This window comes from Mauremys mutica, chromosome 5 (genome assembly GCF_020497125.1).
Source record: "Mauremys mutica isolate MM-2020 ecotype Southern chromosome 5, ASM2049712v1, whole genome shotgun sequence".
NCBI classification, from domain to species: domain Eukaryota; kingdom Metazoa; phylum Chordata; order Testudines; family Geoemydidae; genus Mauremys; species Mauremys mutica.
This window is the reverse complement of record NC_059076.1, coordinates 21606777-21625975: the sequence shown is the minus strand read 5'-3', so window position 1 is coordinate 21625975 and position 19199 is coordinate 21606777. Positions and strand designations below refer to the sequence as shown.

General features: G+C 45.7%; 1 protein-coding gene across 1 annotated transcript in view; it reads left to right on the top strand.

The window, feature by feature from the left end:
- SCD5 (stearoyl-CoA desaturase 5) overlaps positions 1 to 19199 on the top strand; it is a 71771-nt gene that overhangs the window by 48618 nt on the left and 3954 nt on the right. The window contains exons 2-4 of the mRNA XM_045017671.1: positions 1735 to 1865; positions 8618 to 8823; positions 16064 to 16296. Coding sequence (XP_044873606.1) covers positions 1735 to 1865; positions 8618 to 8823; positions 16064 to 16296 — 570 coding nt within the window. The remainder of the gene's footprint in view (positions 1 to 1734; positions 1866 to 8617; positions 8824 to 16063; positions 16297 to 19199) is intronic.

Sequence of the window (19199 nt, the reverse complement as noted above, 5' to 3'; positions counted from 1 at the left end):
TCCTCCTGGCAGATGAGCAGTGCAGCTGTATTGTTATTCTCACAGACTTTTCTCTTTTGTTGTAAAACAAAACAACCCAGTCTATGCAGTGTTTGTTACAAATGAATTCAGAAATACTGGGGCTAATAACAAGATCATCAAAGCGTATGGCATCAGGGGACGAATGAGTGAACGAATCAAAGTGACACAAGAAAGGGCTCTTTCCTGGTTCGGGAGTCTGAAATAGTCGCTGCACACAATTTATTAAAAAGTGACTTCAACTGAGTACAACTGTGCTGTTGGAAATTAATTTAACTCTTTGAAATTAGGCATTTCAGATGAAAATTTGTTGTATATTTCTTGTCACCTGGAAAACAAATCTGCTGCTGTGGTCCATTAGCATATACACTGTACACAGCTGCACCTTGCTCTTCGCAATGGCAGGGAAATCAACATGAAACATTTGTTAAATTAACCCAAAAAAAAGAAAAGAAAAGACGCAGAGCTGGGGCTCTTTTATAACCCATAGAGCCTGAGCTGCTTTTGGCTCAATCCTGCTAGGTGCCGAGCAGGTAAGTATGTGTGTAAACACTGACTACTGTACTTATGTGCCTAACTTTACGCCTGGCCCCGCAGGGAGAAAGGAAGAGTACTGGGGTGATTTAAGGCAGTATGTTGATGGTTAAGTGTGCAAGCTGGTCTCTTGCTTCCAGGACTGGCGGGGCAGGGATGTATTTTTATTCAGCACTTGCCTTATTCCTACTTTTATTTTTGTTTGTTTGGCAGTATCATCCAGAGACCAAACTAAAGATCAGGGCCCCATTGTGCTAGGTGGATAGTCTCTGCCCAAAGAGTTTATAATCGAAATAGTCAAAGGTGTGAGGGGAAATGCCATATGCCTCTTCCATAATGGAAAATATAAGAAAACAGAGAGTTTGACAGGGCCCAGAGACAAATAAAAAGTCCCCTACCCCAGAAAAAAAAGGAAAAGCATTGAAGTTAATGTTTGTTTCAGATGCTTACAAAAAAAAAATCAAACTTTAAAACTGACCATTTTATTGCTGTCTGGGCCAGAAGTGGAAAATGCACACAGAAGAGTTTTGAAGGGGGAGAAGAAAATGCCTGCAAGCTAAGAGTCCTTGAATGTCCAGCTTGGGCAGAGAGTGAATTTTTATTGCCAAGTTATAAAGCTTTGAGTATAGTGGGTTGTATAATGGGAACTCAGAGGTGTGAATGGCACCTGTTCAATTAGCTGACAAATTAGACTCAACAAAAGACCTGGACAGGGTGTGGAGGATGGTGCCTGTCAAAAAGGTGGCTGCCTCCCTTCTGACATAACATAATGAAGGGAACTTAATGGCTTCTCTAGTGTAGTATAGAATGCATTAGATTAATCCACTTTTCTTAGATGCCATTTAAATTACAGTAGCATCTGGAGGTCCCAACCAGCATTGTCAGCCTGTTGTGCTAGGCAGTGTGGACGGTCCCTGCCCAGAAGAGCTTACAGTCTATGTGGACAAAGGGTGGGAGAAGAGACACGGGTGACATGACTTGCCCCAGGTCACACAGCAGGTACCTGGCAGAGCTGGGAGTAGAATCCAGTTGTCCTGAGTCTCCCAGTCCCGTGCCCTCTCCACTAGGTGACACTATCTCCCTGTAGGGTTGAATAGACAGCAGAAGGCATTTTTTTTACCAAGGAAAAGAATAAAAACAGACACTTGACATGCACTATTTATATATGCTTATGTCTTGCAGCATATCTGTGTTTCCTAATGACGGCTCTGGGGGTTACCGCTGGTGCACATCGTTTATGGAGTCACAGGTCCTACAAAGCCAAGCTGCCTTTGAGGATGTTCCTGGCTGCAGCCAACTCCATGGCTTTCCAGGTAGGGATGAGGTTGTCAGGTGTGACCTTCGGTCTTTGTGCAGTGTTCTCTCCAGGCCAGTCAAGGGTCTCTTATGTGAAGAGAGGCCAGCTATTAAAAATTCCAAGTAAACCCAAACGTCCACCTGTTTCTGTACTGTGCGAAAGCAGGGCTGTAGTGATCACCTCTTTATTTGTACACACCATCCAGTGCAAGGGAAAACCTGATCAGAGCGATGGTCCATGTAGTCCAGTACCCTGACTCTGAAAGTGCTCAGTACCGATGCTTCTGAGGACAATTACATGCTACCATGCCCATATAATAAAGTTTCTTCCTAAAACCAGGCCACTAGAGATTGGCTTATGATATCATTTAAGCATATTTTTTATCTTAGTTAATAAAACAACATGTTGTGGTTTTCTACAGCAAATTTACAAAGGAGGTATAATTAGCCCCATATTACAGATGGGGGGAAACTGAGGCCCAGGGATATGAAGTGATCTGCTCAAGGTCACACAGCAGGCAAGTAGCAGATCTGGGAATAGAACCCAGATCTCCTGAATCCTAGTACTGTGTTGCCTAGTGGATAATGCACTGCATCACTTAAATTTATTTCTTTAGTGTAACTGTAAATAATCTTATTACTAATATAAATAATCTGTCAGCTTCAATAACATCTTGAGGCATTGAGTCCTACAGGTTAAGTTATACTTTCAGCCTGTTTCCTTTCATTTGGATTGGCCACCTTCTACTTCTTGCATTATGAGAGAGGGTGAATCACAGCACCCTACGAACCTCTATCTAAACCATTCATTATTTTGTATACCTCTCTTATTCCTCCTGTTCTCTAAACTAGATAGCACTAATCTTAATCTCTCCTCCCATTACAAAGAGCACAGCAGAGCTGTTGTTTTAAAGCAGTTTAGGATATGTTTGATTTGATCATACTGCCCTCGCTCCCTGTATGAGCTGAGCACTGGTTGTTTTCTGCCACTCCACTGATGCAAAGCAGCCCTGCAAAGTGTCATGACGTTGCTGCTTGGTGTGTTGAACAACAGCTCAACTTTTAAGTTGAATCAATGAACAATCAACAAAGAATCAATGCAACAGCTGGCCACTATTCAGAAGAAATCTTCCCCACTTAATTGCTGTAGACCTGCATCCACCTCGGATCTGGGTGATCAGGGTTGTTGTGGTTCTTTTGAATTCTTCTTCCTGTGTTCCTGCAGATTTCCCACTTGGATACGTTGGCCTCAGTCAGCAGTGATGGCTGAGGAGTGTACAGTGCAAATCCAGATAAGTGGGGTGCCTAAAAGTGGCTTTGCATTGCCTTTGCACCCCTCTTTAGTCACAATGGCACCATCCAGGTCACCCAGTGTAAGTTATATTAGCCTGAGGGCTGTTCTAATTCACTTCAGCTGTGGGGGGCCTGTGGCAGGGTCAGCCCCCACAGCACCCACATGTGGCTTGCCACTAGGGTGACCAGACAAGCAAGTGTGAAAAATCGGGATGGGGGTGGAGGGTAATAGAAGCCAATATAAGAAAAAGACCCAAAAATCGGGATTGTCCCTATAAAATCGGGACATCTGGTCACCTTACTTGCCACGGTACTACTCACCCTGCCTCAGCCACGCCCCCCCACCCCCAGCAGTGGTCTCCCTCAGCACCACTGGTGAAGCGCTCGTAACAAACTTAGACACTAGCTCCATGTGCAACATAAACAAAAGTCTACTTCTCCTCCTGGCTCAGCTCTCAGCTCTTCCCCATTCTCCTACAGAGCAGTGACTCTGGGCTTCTCCCCTCTCTGGGAATTTCCCTTCTTCCAGAGCCCGCCTTCCTCATGCAGCCCTCCTTAGTCTTTCCCCAGGCATGCTTGGGAGTCCCTTCTCCAGGGCCTACCCAGAGGAACCAGCCACCCTTCTACAACTCCCTGCCATCCAGCTGAGCTCTCACAACTCTTTGTAGGCATTGCATGACCACTTCCCAGCTGGGACTGATAACTGGACAGGGCCATTTGATCCCTAACCAATCAAGATCAAATGTCTGGGGCGGAGGGGTAGCTGATGAGGCCAGGCCGAGCCCTACTCCCCTTAAAGAGTCAGCCAGCCAGTGACAGGACTATTATCGTGGTTACCATGACTGCTGGCCATTGCCCTATGTTGGCTTCAGGGACAGCAGGTAGCGTCGGAGGAGCTACAGCATCCCACCATGTCTAATATCTCAGTATAAGCAGGTCTCAACAGGCACTGTGGATTATACTTCACACTGTGTGCCATTGTGGCATGATGTCTCCTGCACAAATCCTATCAGATGCAGCAATTTCATCTCTATAGTCCTAATAGATTTTTATGCTTGGTGGTACCTGAACTCTTTCTCTTGCCCATCCATCTAGAGTTACTTTCTCAAGCTCTTGTAAGGTTGAATCACCTTTTTGTTTCAGAAATGGGACAGTAGCTGAGTCATATTTACTTCACACTCCTGTTCCTCAGCTCCTTTCTTTCACTGTCAAATCCTACTGAGTGATATCTATTCTTACTGAGATGTGCCATTGTGACTCCGCATGGGTTTATTTTGTGCCTACCGTATGAAACAAGCTGGTTTTGAACTTAACATCAGGCGGTCACTAATCTTTTGCTCTGATTACCTTGCACTCAGCTGCAGTATCTGTCTGGAATTTCAATTTAGTTCATTTATTTCCTATGTCACAAACCAGCCTGTTAGAAAACTTCGCTTTGCAAGCTTTTTAAGAGACCCAACAAAGACATCTGGTCTGCATCTTCCTCATGGCTTTGTCTTCTAGCTATATGTTCATTTATGTATTTTACTCTTGTGTTTACTTCAAATGTGTGCTAATGTTTCCTGCTATTACATGTATGACACGACACTCCTCGTGTCCGACATGTTTACATATCACATTGTGATTGCCTCAGTATTTGTTACAAACAGTTCTGGTCTCTGCTGTTTTATTTGCCCTTCTATTCTGTCATTATGCATTTTTTTTAATTAGATGCACTTCAGCTCTTTCGCAGCTCACTAACACTTTCATTTGGGGAAGCACATTTTTCACGAGCCCTGCAAATATCCACTGGTCTATGAAAAGCCAAGTGAATTTCTTGCACTAACATTGCTTTGACCTGGTTGTTTGCTAACCCACAACTAGCTTTATTATGTAGGTTTCTAACAGAGGCCTGGTCTACACTGGGGGTGGTCGACGTAAGATACGCAACTTCAGCTACGGGAATACCATAGCTGAAGTCAATGTATCTTATTTCAACTTATCTCCCGTCCTCACGGCACGGAATTGATGGCTGCGGCTCCCGTGTCGACTCCGCTACTGCCGCTCGCTCTGGTGGAGTTCCAGAATCGACGGGAGTGCGTTCGGGGAACAATATATCGCATCTAGATGAGACGTGATAAATCGATCGCTAACCCCCGATACGGTGGGTAGTCTGGATGTACCCATAATGATCAATAGTTTCATTTGGTAAAGAATATGTGCCTTTCCCAAGTGACATTCTTGTCATTTGTAAATAACTTTGTCTAGCACTCCTCAGGCCATGTCCTGCTCCCACTGGAGTGTAATGTAAAATTCCAGTGCCTCTGGACCTGCCTCCTGTAGCATTATGGAGGATTTCAGCCTCTGTGGTTTCTCTGCAATGCTATTTGCTTCCTGACTGATTTGGAAGCACTGCAACTATCTCCAATAGCTCTCACCCAGTCTGAGGTTCAGGTGACTTCATATGCTTCATTTTCAGCAAAGCTTTAGTTTTCTTCTGACATCATATAATAAAGGTGTGACAGACAGGAATGCTGGAACAAGACTTGTCTGGGTTAATGTTATAAAAAAAAACTAATCCCCTTGTCACATGACAGGAATCAGGACTCTAGTGGTTACTGTTACATTAACATTCCCATACAAATGTCACTTAGTCTCACTTTACTATAGTGTGGGGACACTAGCTGAGTTTTTTCCAGTGTCTTTGTTCTATAACTCTCGGCTGGAACGGAGGTCAAAAGGAGTTATTTATGTGCAGTCCTGGAAGTCTTCCAGATACAAGTTTAGCATGATGAAATTTTCCTCATTTACAGATTTGAGGCAGGTTCTTTGGTTCTGTGGCTCAGTCTCCCTCAGCAATACTAATCATTCACACCATAAAGTCTCTCAGAAGTCGGCAGCTGATATACAGGGCAGTGGATGTCTACCAACTCTGGCACTAAAAGCTACCCAGTTCACAAAATGTGGACCTACGCTGTTGTCTTCTTGGACTTACTGCATTCTTCATCAATAATGGTGAAACATACACTCTGTCTTTGTTATTGCCTCACTCTCTGGATGTTTCACAAAAAAACCCAGGTGTCTGTCTGCTCTCTTCTCCTGCTGAAAAGAAAGTTGCTGCAACTGACAGTGATGATTCTATTGCCCTTCCTGAAACACTTGCCACTTTGGATGGCGTATGCTGCATTGCCTTCCATGTCATGTCAAGAGGGGAAGGGAGAAAAGGCCACTCTGCTGAATGGTTTTTGCTTAACACACTGCTATAGATGAGAGCACAGACTAACATCTTGAAATGCGGGGGCCTAAAGTTAGGAGCCCAAATTTATAGTTAGGCACCTAAATAAGTGGCCTGATTTTCAGAGACATTCAGACAATGGACACTCAAGACCACTGAAAATCAGACCACTTATGGTATTTCAGTCCCTTCAAGTGCCTCATTTTAAGTACCCACTCTTGAAAACTGTGGTTCTAGAATTTATGCTTGACCATGGGACAGGTAAGCTTGTTAACAGCCATTCTTTGCCATCAGACTTTTAACTGACCTTCCTATCTCATGGCAGCTTGAGCAGGCATGAGCCTGAGCTGTAATTTGGATCCTGACCTGAGATCCAATGTTCAGGGGGTTTGGGGATCTAAGGTTTTTGTCTCAGCCCATTTGCCCATGAAGGAACCAGATCCTAGAACGAAGGCACTCTAATACCTAAATGGGTGCACTTCCTACCTTCTCCCTCCAACAACCATCATTACCACTGACTTCCCAAGTCGCTTTCACAAAGACCCTCAAGATACAAATAAAACTAGTGACAAAAGTCCAGTGAGTGAAAATCATCTTTGGCTTTTCTGAGCCTTAATTTTCCAGCATATCTGTGGGCAGTTTTTTGTTGGTGCTGAAGCTACAGGTAGCTAAGGAGTTTAAAATTCTGTTGAAGCTGTTTTGGCCTAGGGATAGGCTACTGATGTTTGTTCCTTCTCCCAGGTCTTTTTGGCCCGTTGTCACATATTGGGCCCACTCTTGTAGGGTGCTGAACTCCTGATAAGTTCAATGGGAGAAGAAGGTAGTTGGCACCTCAAAAGATCTGACCCATTTTCTGTGCTGCGTTCGTCCCTAGAGAAGTTGCTGATGATGATGAGCTATAGGCAGTGGATAATGTGTGGGATGGTAATGAATAAGTACCATTGTTTGGTTTGTGGACAGTACAGTGACATTGACCCCATTGTGGAGCAAACTAAACCAGAACTCAGAAATTAGCCATCCTCCCAACTGCATCTCCTCCAGCAGTATGCTTTTTTTAGAGTGAGAGTTACCTGTTTCCAGCCAGATGCTGTTGACTTAGAGACCTGCAGGAAAAACCATCTTCAAAAAATATCCTCTGAGCTCTCTCATGGATATGAGCTCCAGTTAGGCCACTGGTCTGCAGTAACCACTGTGAAAGTGAATCGGATTTCTTTCAGCTCTGGGTCTTGCAAACACTCGTTTCTTCCTAGGGCAGTGAATCTGCATCCTGGGAAAGAAAAATGTCTATGATGAAAGTGATGTATTATTGTGGGCCTGCAGCAGCTGTGACTTTCTGCAGAAAAGGACCTGGGGATTACAGTGGACAAGAAGCTGGATAAAGTCAGCAGTGGGCCCTTGTTGCCAAGAAGGCTAATAGCATATTGGGCTGTATTAGTAGGAGCATTGCCAGCAGATTGAGGGAAGTGATTATTCCCCTGTATTTGGCACTGGTGAGGCCACATCTGGAGTATTGTGTTCAGTTTTGTGCCCCCCCCCTCTACAGAAAGGATGTGGACAAATTGGAGAGAGCCCAGCAGAGGGCAAAAAAATGATTAGGGGGCTCAGGCACATGATTTATGAGGAGAGGCTGAGGGAACTGGGCTTATTTAGTCTGCAGAAGAGAAGAGTAAGGGGGAATTTGATAGCAGCCTTCAACTACCTGAAGGGGGATTCTGAAGAGGATTTAGCTAGGCTGTTCTCAGTGGTGGCAGATGACAGAACAAGAAGCAATGGTCTCAAGTTGCAGTGGGGGAGGTTTAGATTAGATATTAGGAAAAACTATTTTGCTAGGAGGATGGTGAAACACTGGAATGGGTTACCTAGGGAGGTGATGGAATCTCCATCCTTAGAGGTTTTTAAGGCCCGGCTTGACAAAACCCTGGCAGGGATGATTTAGTTGGTGTTGGTCCTGCTTTGAGCAGGAGGTTGGACTAGATGACCTTCTGAGGTCTCTACCAACCCTAATCTTCTATGATTCTAGGAAACAGCAGGCTCTGGCTAAACGAGTGCCAACCCTCTGTGTATATAAACACACATTTCCCTTAGTGATTTCAATCCCTGATTTAATCTGACGTGATTTATTTTTCTTAGCCGATTCAGAGAATCATTCTGTGGTTCAAATATATTAGGGTGTGGTTGGAGGGTTGAGGGAGTGAGATAAGGTGTTACAGACTTGGCATAATGACTTTGGTATCTCTCACCCCTCCCTGGCTGTCTGCACAGAATGACATTTTTGAGTGGTGTCGAGACCACCGGGTGCATCACAAGTACTCGGAGACGGACGCTGACCCCCACAATGCATGCCGTGGCTTCTTCTTCTCCCACATCGGCTGGCTCTTTGTCCGCAAGCACCGCGATGTCATAGAAAAAGGCAGGAAGCTGGATTTCACTGACCTGCTGGATGACCCCGTTGTGCGGTTTCAAAGAAAGTAAGTGAAAGCTCTGGAACTGCTCCCCAGGGGGGATCTGAGCAGAAGTTTGGGGGGAACGAGGGTTATGGGGGGAGTTCCACTTAGTCTATTTTTGATACATTATTTTATACTTCCCTTTTCTTTCCTCCCCACCATGCCCTTCCCTAAACTTGTCTGGAAATAGTAGAGCCCACCCCACGCAGTGGTAACCTGTTGGGTACCAGGAGATCAGTCCTGCAAGCTCTTACTTCCAGGCCCCCTTGCCGGAGCAAACTGCCCCTTTCTTACCTTCCCCTCTTTCAAAAACACCAGGGCATGTAGTCATGGGGGAGGGAGAAAAGTCGGCATCTGGATCTTTCATTGGATGATATCAATGAATGCAATAAACATGATCATTAACAGCTTCAGTGGGGAATAAAACATATCCCTCTGCCTGAATTATCCGACGATCACCAACCCGGCCTACGGGGCCCAGTTGAGCTGAACTGCTGCCTCTCCCAGTACCTTAATTCCTGTATAAAATGAGATGTTGTAAGCTTGGCCCGCTGGGTTAGTACAGACCAGACACCAGCCTTCCCCAGTCCATTATCATCACGATGGTAGGGGATACGGATCTGGATGTTTCCGCCTATATTGAAATTATAATAATTTCTATGATGAGTAGTTACTGCCCAGGTGTAGGCACTATTCCCAGCATTGAATCTGTGCACAGGAGGGTTCTAAAAGCCAGATTGGATCAATTCTGTTTGGTAAGCAGAGTGTTATTTTTGGACCCTTCTGGGAAGGGAGTGCAGTCATGTCTGTCTTTGCATTGCAAAAATCCCCAGGAAGGGCTGAACTAATCGCTGGTCAATGGGACTGGACCAGGGATGAAACTGATGCAATGCGTTGGTCTAATTGTTTTAGTTGCTTTTTGGAGAGCAGTGGAGAATTCCCCAGGACTTTGCAAAGTCTCCTTTGCAGTGTGTTTGAGCTTCCATCATGGTCTTCTCACCTTTGCATGAGTGAATCATATCCCGTCTCAGACAGGCATTTCTTGTAGTGCTTATATAACTGTGGCATAAGGTACATTTCTGTGCAGGGAAGAGTGTCTTAGCAAGTGGATTTGACAGTTGAGTTTTGGACTAATTTAGTCTAGTGAATTTAGAGTTTAAATTTTCTTTTTCTCAGGAACATGCACCTGTTTATATCAATACCACATTGTTGTAAGAACAGAAGCTTATTATTTACTCCCTGGAAAAACAAAGAAGTCTGATTGGTAATAATAATAATATTGAATTGTACCTCCAGAGTGGATTTCTTAGGACCAGATTAGGTGACATCCTTACGCACTCTGGGTCCAATTCCATTGTCAGTTACATTAATGTAAAACTGGAGTAAAACCGTTAATTTCAATGGAGCTTCTCTACATTTACACTGGTGTAGCAGAGAGCAGAACTTGGCCTACTGAGAAGTACCTTAGTCCATGAATAATCAACTCCATTAACTGCAATGAAACTACTCAGTGGCTCTCAACCAGAGGTTCAGGGCCCTCTGGGGAGCTGAAGCAGGTTTCAGGGTGTCCACCTAGCATGGCTGGTGTTGGACTCACTAGGGCCCAGTGCAGAAAGCCAAAGCCCCACCGCACAGGACTGCAGTCCAGGGTCCCGGGCCCCACCATCCAGGGCTGAAGCCAAAGCCTGAGCAACTTAGCTTCACAGTGCCCCCAGTGGCATGGTGCCCTGAGCAATTCCCCTGCTTGCTACCCCTTAACACTGGCCCTGGCTTTTATACGCAAAAAACCAGTTGTTGTGGCACAGGTGGGCTGTGGAGTGTTTATAGCCTGCTGGGGGGCTTCAGAAAGAGAGAGGTTGAGAACTCCTGGTGTAACGTACAATTCTGTGTGAGTAAAGGTACAACAATCTCTGGCCCTTAACTGCACAACATGGGACAAAAGCTCAGAATGAAGGACGTGCACACACACACACACACACACACACACACACACACTCGTGCTCCGCGTTTGCAGAAAAGGGAGGTTCACTTATTTTGCACAAGTAATCATTAGAGTTGACTGAAAGATTTCAAGTAAGAACTTTTTTCCCCTTGTAAAATGTCTGACTTTAAGCCACGTTTTTTTGCAAAAAACCTGTCCCCGTTACTGATTTATTTTTTAACTCTTTCCTAAAACTTTTGTGGGGTTTTTTTTAAACTGAACATTTAATTGCATTTTTTGTTGAAATGTGTAGTGGCACATTCCATTTGCTGAAACCTAAATTGTTGGTAAAAAATAAAAAGCTTCTATCAACATTTTGATAACCATCTTGATAAACAAACAAACAAAAACCCCACAAAATAAAAATGATCTTGGCAAAATAAAAACAACTTTGAAATGTTTTTCTTTATTTTAATTTTGGACCAGGTCTCACAATAATGTTGCCTCAGTGACAGCTGCATTTCTGGTGCCACTGGTTTATGGTAATGAAAGCAAGATATTGTGAGATCAGCCTGGACGGGGGTAAATTTGGGTTAAAAATAAGAGGTGCCCTGTCTGATGAGGCTCAGTTCGGAGGGATACTAGTGCTTAAAGTGGCCTGAAAAAAGTTTGTGTGTGTCATAAGCTGGGAGCAGTAACTTTGGTAAGACTGTAGAGTTCCCCTCAATGACCCATCTTGTTTTTTAAAATTTGTTTTTTGCCAAGTCTGTGTGTGACCCCTTGCAACCCTCCCCCCACAATTTTAAGCACCAAGGGACACTGAGCCAGGGCTCTCTCTGCCTGTCAGTCAGAGGATAAATTGCCTCTCATTCTCAAGGGCCGAGCCTTTGTGCGACACAGCATTACCCTGCTTGCCTGTGGCTCCTTTACATTCTCTTGCCAGCCCCTGATTTTGTTTCATCTTCAGACTATCCAGCTATTCTTGGCCTGTTCTCCATCTTATTGCGCATTATCTTCTATCTGTCTCTCTTCGTCTTCCCCACCTCTTGTGCCTCTTTGCTGCTCCTCTCTCTGTTGAATCATTCCACATGGCTTGCTGCCTCCTTTGTCACATTATACTCTTTCTGCCATTCACCTCCTTTCTAGGGTTACCAGGTGTCCAGTTTTTGACTGGAATGCCCGGTTGAAAAGGGATCCTGGTGGCTCCGGTCAGCACTGCCGACCAGGCCGTTAAATGTCCGGCTGGTCACGCAGCAGGGCAGGCAGGCTCCCATCCCTACTCGGTTCCGCGTGGCTCCCGGAAGCGGTGACATGTCCCTCCAGCTGGGGAGCAGCCATGGGGGCTCTGCACGCTACCCCTGCCCCAGGTGCCGGCTCCGCAGCTCCCATTGGCCAGGAACCACGAGGTGCTGCGAGGGCAGCACCTGAGGATGGGGGCAGCACATGGAGACCTCATGGCCGCACCTCCGCCCAGGAGCTGGATGTGGTGGCTGCTTCCGGGAGCCGCCTGCAGTAAGCGCTGCCCGGAGCTTGCATCCCTCACCCCCTCCCGTGCCCCAACCCCCTGTCCTAGCCCAGAACCCTCTCCCACACTCCAAACCCCGGCCCCAGCCCTGAGCCCTTCCCACACTCTGAACCCCTCTGTCCCACCCCCCAGTCCCAAGCCCCCTCCTGCACTCCAAACCCCTCATCCCCGGCCACATCCCAGAGCCCGCACTCCCAGCTGGAGCCCTCACCCACTTCTGCACCCCAACTGCCTGCCCCAGCCTGGTGAAAATGAGCGCCTGAGCAAGAGTCGGGTGGAGGGAGAGGGGTTGGAGTGAGCAGTGGCGGGGCCTCGGAGAAGGGGTAGGGCAGGGGTGGGGCCTTGGGGGAAGGGGCAAGGCAAGGATGTTTGGTTTTCGGCAATCAGAAAGTTGGGAACCCTACTCCTTTCTCTCAACCCCCACCCCCGCCTTTTTGCCTCCTGGCTTAGTTTAGCATTCTGCTTCACTTATCATCCTGCTCTCCCTTTCTTTTTGCCTCTTGCACTATTCAGCTTTATTTCGTGTCTGTGTCTGTGTCTCTTGTTCCCCTTCCCCAATCCCCACATTTGATCATACAAACTTGGCTGAACTGTTGGAGCAAGTTGTCACATTTCAGGGCTTTGTAAACTACTTCCCCTCAGGAAATTCTGAGGAAGAAATAGATCGGTCAGAGTTACAGCTGCTTATAGATTTGGGGGCTTGATGGAAAGTAAATGGGTGCAAACCCCTGGCCTTCATTGGAGTTGCACCTTCATAAACCTGGTCTGTATCTGCCTCTGTTTTATAATCTCTTCTTTACATTTGCCTATAACTGTCTCCAAAATGTCCCGGGGGGACTGAAATCTTCTGTGCAGTCTCAGCAAAAGGGTGATTTTCGCTGGAAAGTTTGAAGAAAATCCCTCCTCTATTTTTGTATTTGTGAGAATACAAATAATTTAAAAAAAAGAAGTGGGGGGACTGCAGACATGACTTGGATTGTAAGTTTCTCGGGGCCTGGATTGTCTTTTTGGTCTGTGTTTGTACAAGGCCTTGCACAATGGAGTTGTGGTCTGCGACTGGGGACCCTAGGTGCTACCACAAATCAAGTAAAAGATTTTGATGCTGATACACTGCCTATTAAAGTCAATGGAAGGCCTCCCATTGACTTCAGTGGGTGCTGGCTAAGGCCCTACTTGGATAGCCAGGAAGGCAAATTCAGGCCCAATACAGTTTGTTCTGTGATGGGGACTTGGTGCTCAATCAAATCAGCCTAGATGCAAGAAGATTTTTTTAAAACCAAAAGTAAAAGGCTAAAATCTTCTTGCAGTTTCATCTGTTACACCCACTTAAATAACAGAATTTTCAGTCAGATTTTGAAGCCAGAAGGAACCATTATGGTCTGGGCTGACTTCTAACGTAGGCCATAGAACCTCTCCCAGTCATTCTTGCCCTCCACTTCTGCTTGAGCTAGAGCACATCTTCTCATTTTCTTCTTCCTTCATGGAGGGATTTGGGCCTTTGCGATCTGAGTAGTGGAAGTGAAAATAAAAACCGTGCCAATGGCCAACATGCTCAATGTGCTTCAATACCAAAATATAGAGAAACATGAACCTGCATGATCATTCTCCTCTCATTGAATCTGTGCTAATTCCTTAGCATCAAAGTTCTCGGTCCATCCTATTGCTAATCTCAAGTGATTAGCAGACCTAAGGGCATGGGACTGCTGCCAGTGCAAGTTGTGATTTGCTAGGGAAATTAATCAGGGCTCAATGTGCCTAGAGAGAACTTTCATATGTATTGTAACAGACCTGTAGCCTCTTAAGAATTTTATTCATGGCTGTTTTCACTCTGTTGCTGCAGTCATTTGGTGCTTCATGCAGCAGTGGGGCGAGAACGCCAATATCCCTGCTCCAAAACCAGTGTTTCCTATGGATGGTGCTCAAGAAGAATCTTCACTAGCTGTAGGATAATAGTGCATTTGACACAAACATAGCTGGGCTGTCCAGCCCAGCTGATATACCTTAATTGCCATTCTGGGACATGGGGCAAATGGTCTTTGGTGCATTTCATAGAGACAGGCCCCAGCTGCAAAGTTTGCAGCCAAAGTGGAACTTTCGCAAAGTTCCAGGGTGTTCAGACGGGGGGGTTGCGCTGTACAGTTTGATCTCTGTATTTTGATCAATTGTAATTTACAGCTTTAAATACTCTGACTGTCATAGAACCTTGAATCACAGTCCTTTTCCCCTTGAAACACAAAACAAGCGAGTTATGCATATCTGGACCTTCCCCTGCTGCGTTCAGCCTTCCCCCTGCTTAGCCGACATTACCTGTCTTTTCCCCATAGACAGATTAATGTTGAATGCAATTTTCACTCTGACAGAAAACAGCTGCAATTTTATGGTAATTTTTTTCCCTTCAGCAAAGTCTTTTAAATTATTCCTCTTTTAGTCAGCCTGCGCAATTTACCATTAAAAGCCGACACGTCTTCCGTGTAGCCTATTGACAGCAGCTGACAAATAGGCAAGGAGAGAGCTGAAATGAAACTACCAAACACTCCACTACGAACATTCTTGTGGAGGAACAGAAAAGCTCCTGACATTTAACAAGCGGTGTATTGGCCTTACCGCACATGAGTAATTAATCTTCACACTTTATGTTTCCAGCAGCCCGCTTCAAAACTAACCACAAAGGCGGGGAGAAAGGGACGGAGGAAACAAGCTTTTAAGAATGAAAAATTGTTTACCACCTTCCTAATGCATGATTGTTGCTGGCAGCTGTTTCGGAGTATTCTGAATAGTGGTTTAAAAATGTCCTCTGTGTTAATAAAGCAGAAATCTGCACTTGAAGGTACAACTGAGGGCAGATTGCATTTACTTTACTTTGTCAGCACCGTTTTTTTTTTGTGCAAAAACAAATTAAGGTCTAACGGGCTGAATGCAGCGAATATCTGCTCTGATGCTATTTTTTTCAGTTTGGAAAACCAGTTACATTTTAGACTTTTTCCCCTGCTGGAGTGAGTTGATAATCTGCAGGGCTCCTCTTCTGCTGCAGTTCTGTTCCAGTGAACTTTCTTTGGCATAATAATGATAATACCTGTCTTTTACATAAGGCTTCTCATCCATAGAGCATCTTACCTCCACTTTACACATGGGGAAACTGAGGCATGGAGTGGTGAAGTGACTTGCCCAAGGTCATACAGAAAGCCAGTGGCAAAGCTTGGACTAACCCAAGACCTCCTTAATGCTACTCCCATGCTCTGTCCACTAGGCAACGCTAGCACATATGGCTATCAGAAATGAATTAAAACTCCATGGTTCAGCACCAAGTAAGTAAACTGCCCAATAGCCAGTGAAATATACAGATGTTCTTCTCTATTAAAGAAAATAAATCTCCCAATAAATAGCTCCGTACAAGGCTTAGGGAAAAAGGAGGAGTTATAGGAACTGCATGCCAGATTTTCATTTAAAATATATTTTTTCATATAATAATAATAATATTATTATTTATATTACAGTAACACCGAGAGACCTTGAATGAGCTCAGGGTCCCATCCTGCTAGCCACTGTGTACACACATAGCAAGAGACAGCCCCTGCCCCAGAAAGTTTACCATCTAAATAGACTGCTAGGACAAATGAAGTACTATTATTCCCATTTTACAGATGAGGAATCCAGACACAGAGAGATGAAATGACCTGCTACACAGGGAGCCACACAGGGCGTCTGTAGCAGAGAGAGAAATTGAACCCAAGTATCCTGAATCCTAGTCCAGTTCAGTAACCATGCAGCTCCCCCTCCTGTGACAGTAATGTTACTCCTGTCCCTTTCTCTCCCTTTAGGTACTATAAGAGTTCGGTAGTGCTAATGTGCTTTGTGATCCCCACCCTGGTGCCCTGGTACATCTGGGGGGAGAGTCTGTGGAATTCCTACTTCCTTGCTTCCATCCTTCGTTACACCGTCTCTCTCAACGTCACCTGGCTGGTCAACAGTGCAGCTCACATGTACGGCAATCGACCCTACGACAAGTACATCAGCCCCCGGCAGAATGCATTTGTCACTTTAGGAGCAATTGGTGAGTACCAGCCAAAATGTCTCTCTGAAGCTTTACCCTGGGTTACTTTGCGCATTGCCGAGCTCTAGCTAGAAGTGGGATTTCCTTCCACTGCAAACAGAACCATGCACAAAGGATGGTCAGCAATCCATTCCTTGAGTGCTTAATCCTGGCCAGGATTTAGAGAGTCTGTCTGCAGTAATCCTGTGCAGCACAGTCTGTGATCCAGACAGCGGGCCATAGTATCTAGCATCCTAAGTAAAGATTCCTTGTGTTTATTACACCCGAGCCCTGTCTCTCTCCTCTCACAAGGGGCACTAAACTAAATCCATTTCACCAGCTGGCCAGGCACTCAGTTATGAAACAATTAGTCTAGTCTTGGCAGGAGTGGGTGTGTATCTTCAACCAATGAAGACTGTACCATAGCTGAAAGCTCTTCAAGATACTTTCCTCTGCCCATCAGCATCACCTCTGTCTTGCTCGGGGTCAGCTTCAGCTAGCTGGTCTTCACCTGTGAGCTGATCTTATCCAAGCACTAGGCCCTCTTGGTGGTAGTGCTGTGGTCATGTGTGTGAATATGGTTGTATGTAGATGCTGAAAAGGATTGGAGAGAGAACTGATCCTTGTGGAACTCCACATGTGAGTAGTCTGGTGGTAGAGGTGCAGTTTCCCTGCACTACTTGTTGGATGCATCCCTCCAGAAAGAGCTTAAGACATTTTAGCATGTTACCCTGGATCCCTGCCATTTCTCTCAAGTGAGACAAGAATCTCAGGCAACACTGTGGAATCCTGCCAAGAGATCCAGGAAGATGAGAATGGATCTCTCTCCTCTGTCCGCTGGCAGAAGGAGATCATCCAAAAGTGCCACTAGGGCAGTTTGGTTTTGTCCTGGCCTGAATCCAGAATGAGACGGTCTAGGATGTTGACTTCAGTTACATGAGCTTGTCGTTCACCTTTTGCTGGCTTGTCTATGAGCTTGGAATGAGAGGTCTGACAGTGGATGGTAGTTGGCTAGGACCAAAGCATCCAGGGTGGGTTACTTCAGCACTGGTTAGGCTAGTGTGTGTTTGAAGGAGGAAGGGAAGTTTCCTTCAGTGAATGAGGCATTGATCATTTCAGTCAGGAGTGGCACCAGTTGTTCCTGACTCTTTCACAAGTCAGGAAGGGCATGGGCCGGATTCACAGCTCTTGGGTTAAGACTCCCTTAAGGTGTCGAATTTTTTGATGAATGAATGCTGGAAATACAGGTGGGCTGTTTGGTTGGCGGGTGGAGGTGGAGTGGATCCCAGCTGTTTGAGAAGGCTTCCTAATGGTGCGTGATGTTTTCAGTGAGGTAGGACGATAGATCTTCACAGCACTTGGTGCTCAGCTCCACAGCAGGCCGTTGTCGTTCAGGATTAATGAAGCTGTTTACCATCCTGGATAACTGCCTGGGGAGGGATTTGGCAGCCACAGTGGAGGCTGATAGGAAGGTTCTCTTGGCCTGTAATATAGCCTGTGCCTAGACTTTGAGGAATTTGTTATGTTTCATCCTCTCTGAATCAGCCTTTGTTTTCTTCTATCAGTGCTCAAATTTCCATTCCTTTCTCTTCACCCAGCGTAAGGTGCAATGGAGATCTGTATGAGCAATTGGAGGAAGGGGCCATGTAGGGGGGCCAGTGTGTCAGTGGCTGACTGTAGAATGGTAACTAGGTAACAACCCCTCGTCCTGTGGATGGAGTGCTATTGTCCTTTGGCAGGCTTTGGAACTGGTTGGAGTCCATGAGTCTGTGGTTGAATCAGCATCACTGGACCTTCTTGTTGCTGGGGTGCTGGAAGGTCTCTGACCACTGCCTTCATGAAGTGATCATCTGTCTAAGACAGTGGCTGGGTTGTGATGTCCTCCATTTTGACATCTAGGCCAAAAAACAGGTCCAAGGTGTGACCAGCCGCGTGGGTTGGATCAGAGGTGACCTGTTTACGTCCTAGGGTGGCAAGTGAGAAGATGAGTTTGTGGGCTTTGGCATCAGTGGCCTTGTCGAATATGTGTGGTGAAATCTCCCAGGATGACAAGTTAGCGGCATTTCACCCCCATCACTGACAAGGGGTCGGTGAGCAACTTTATGGATCATTTAATCTGTGGTGGTTTGTAAATGAGCATAAAACCTATGTTAGCTTTGGGTCTGGTTTCGACTGCCAGATGCATCAATTCAAATGAAATTGTCTTACGTGAGGCACATCTCTTGCACTGGATGTTTGCTGAGAAGATGAATGCAGGGCCGTCTGCCTTCTTGTCCTGTCTAGGTCTGTGATGCACTGAGCATCCTGGGGGAACAAGGTGCACTAGCACAGGGCTTGCTGCAATATCATCCAGCCAGGTCTTGGGGATGCAGGCTATATTGTGTGCTTTGTCACTGATGAAGTTGTATATTATTTGTTAGCGGCAAATCTTGCATTGATCATCCTCAACTTTAGTTTGTGTTGCCTGCTTCTGGTCCCCGCCTAGGTAGGGGTCCTGTACAGTGTATCAGCGTTAAATGTCTGAAATCAGGTTTCTTTTTTCTGTTTCCTTGGACAGTTCCTCCCAATTAGAACAGTAATAGGTGATGTAGAGGTTGGCACAGGTTGGGAAGTCATTAAAAATTCCACCCTTAGATTCCACGTATGGATTTAGGCTCCTATGAGGTACCTACTTTGGACCTTCTTAGCCTCTATATTCATCATACATAACTGAACCTGACTTCTGCTCTTCCCGCTATCAGTGCTGCTGAGCTTGTGACCATCTATCTCCTCCTCCTTCCCTTTTAATCACCATAATTTTGCCTACTGGACGGCACACACCTGTGTCCCAAAACTAAAGCTCTGACCTGATAAAAGTGGATATTTCCCACTTCCCAGGGCTAACCCAGCATTACTTGAAGCCTCACGCCATACGATTATCCTCT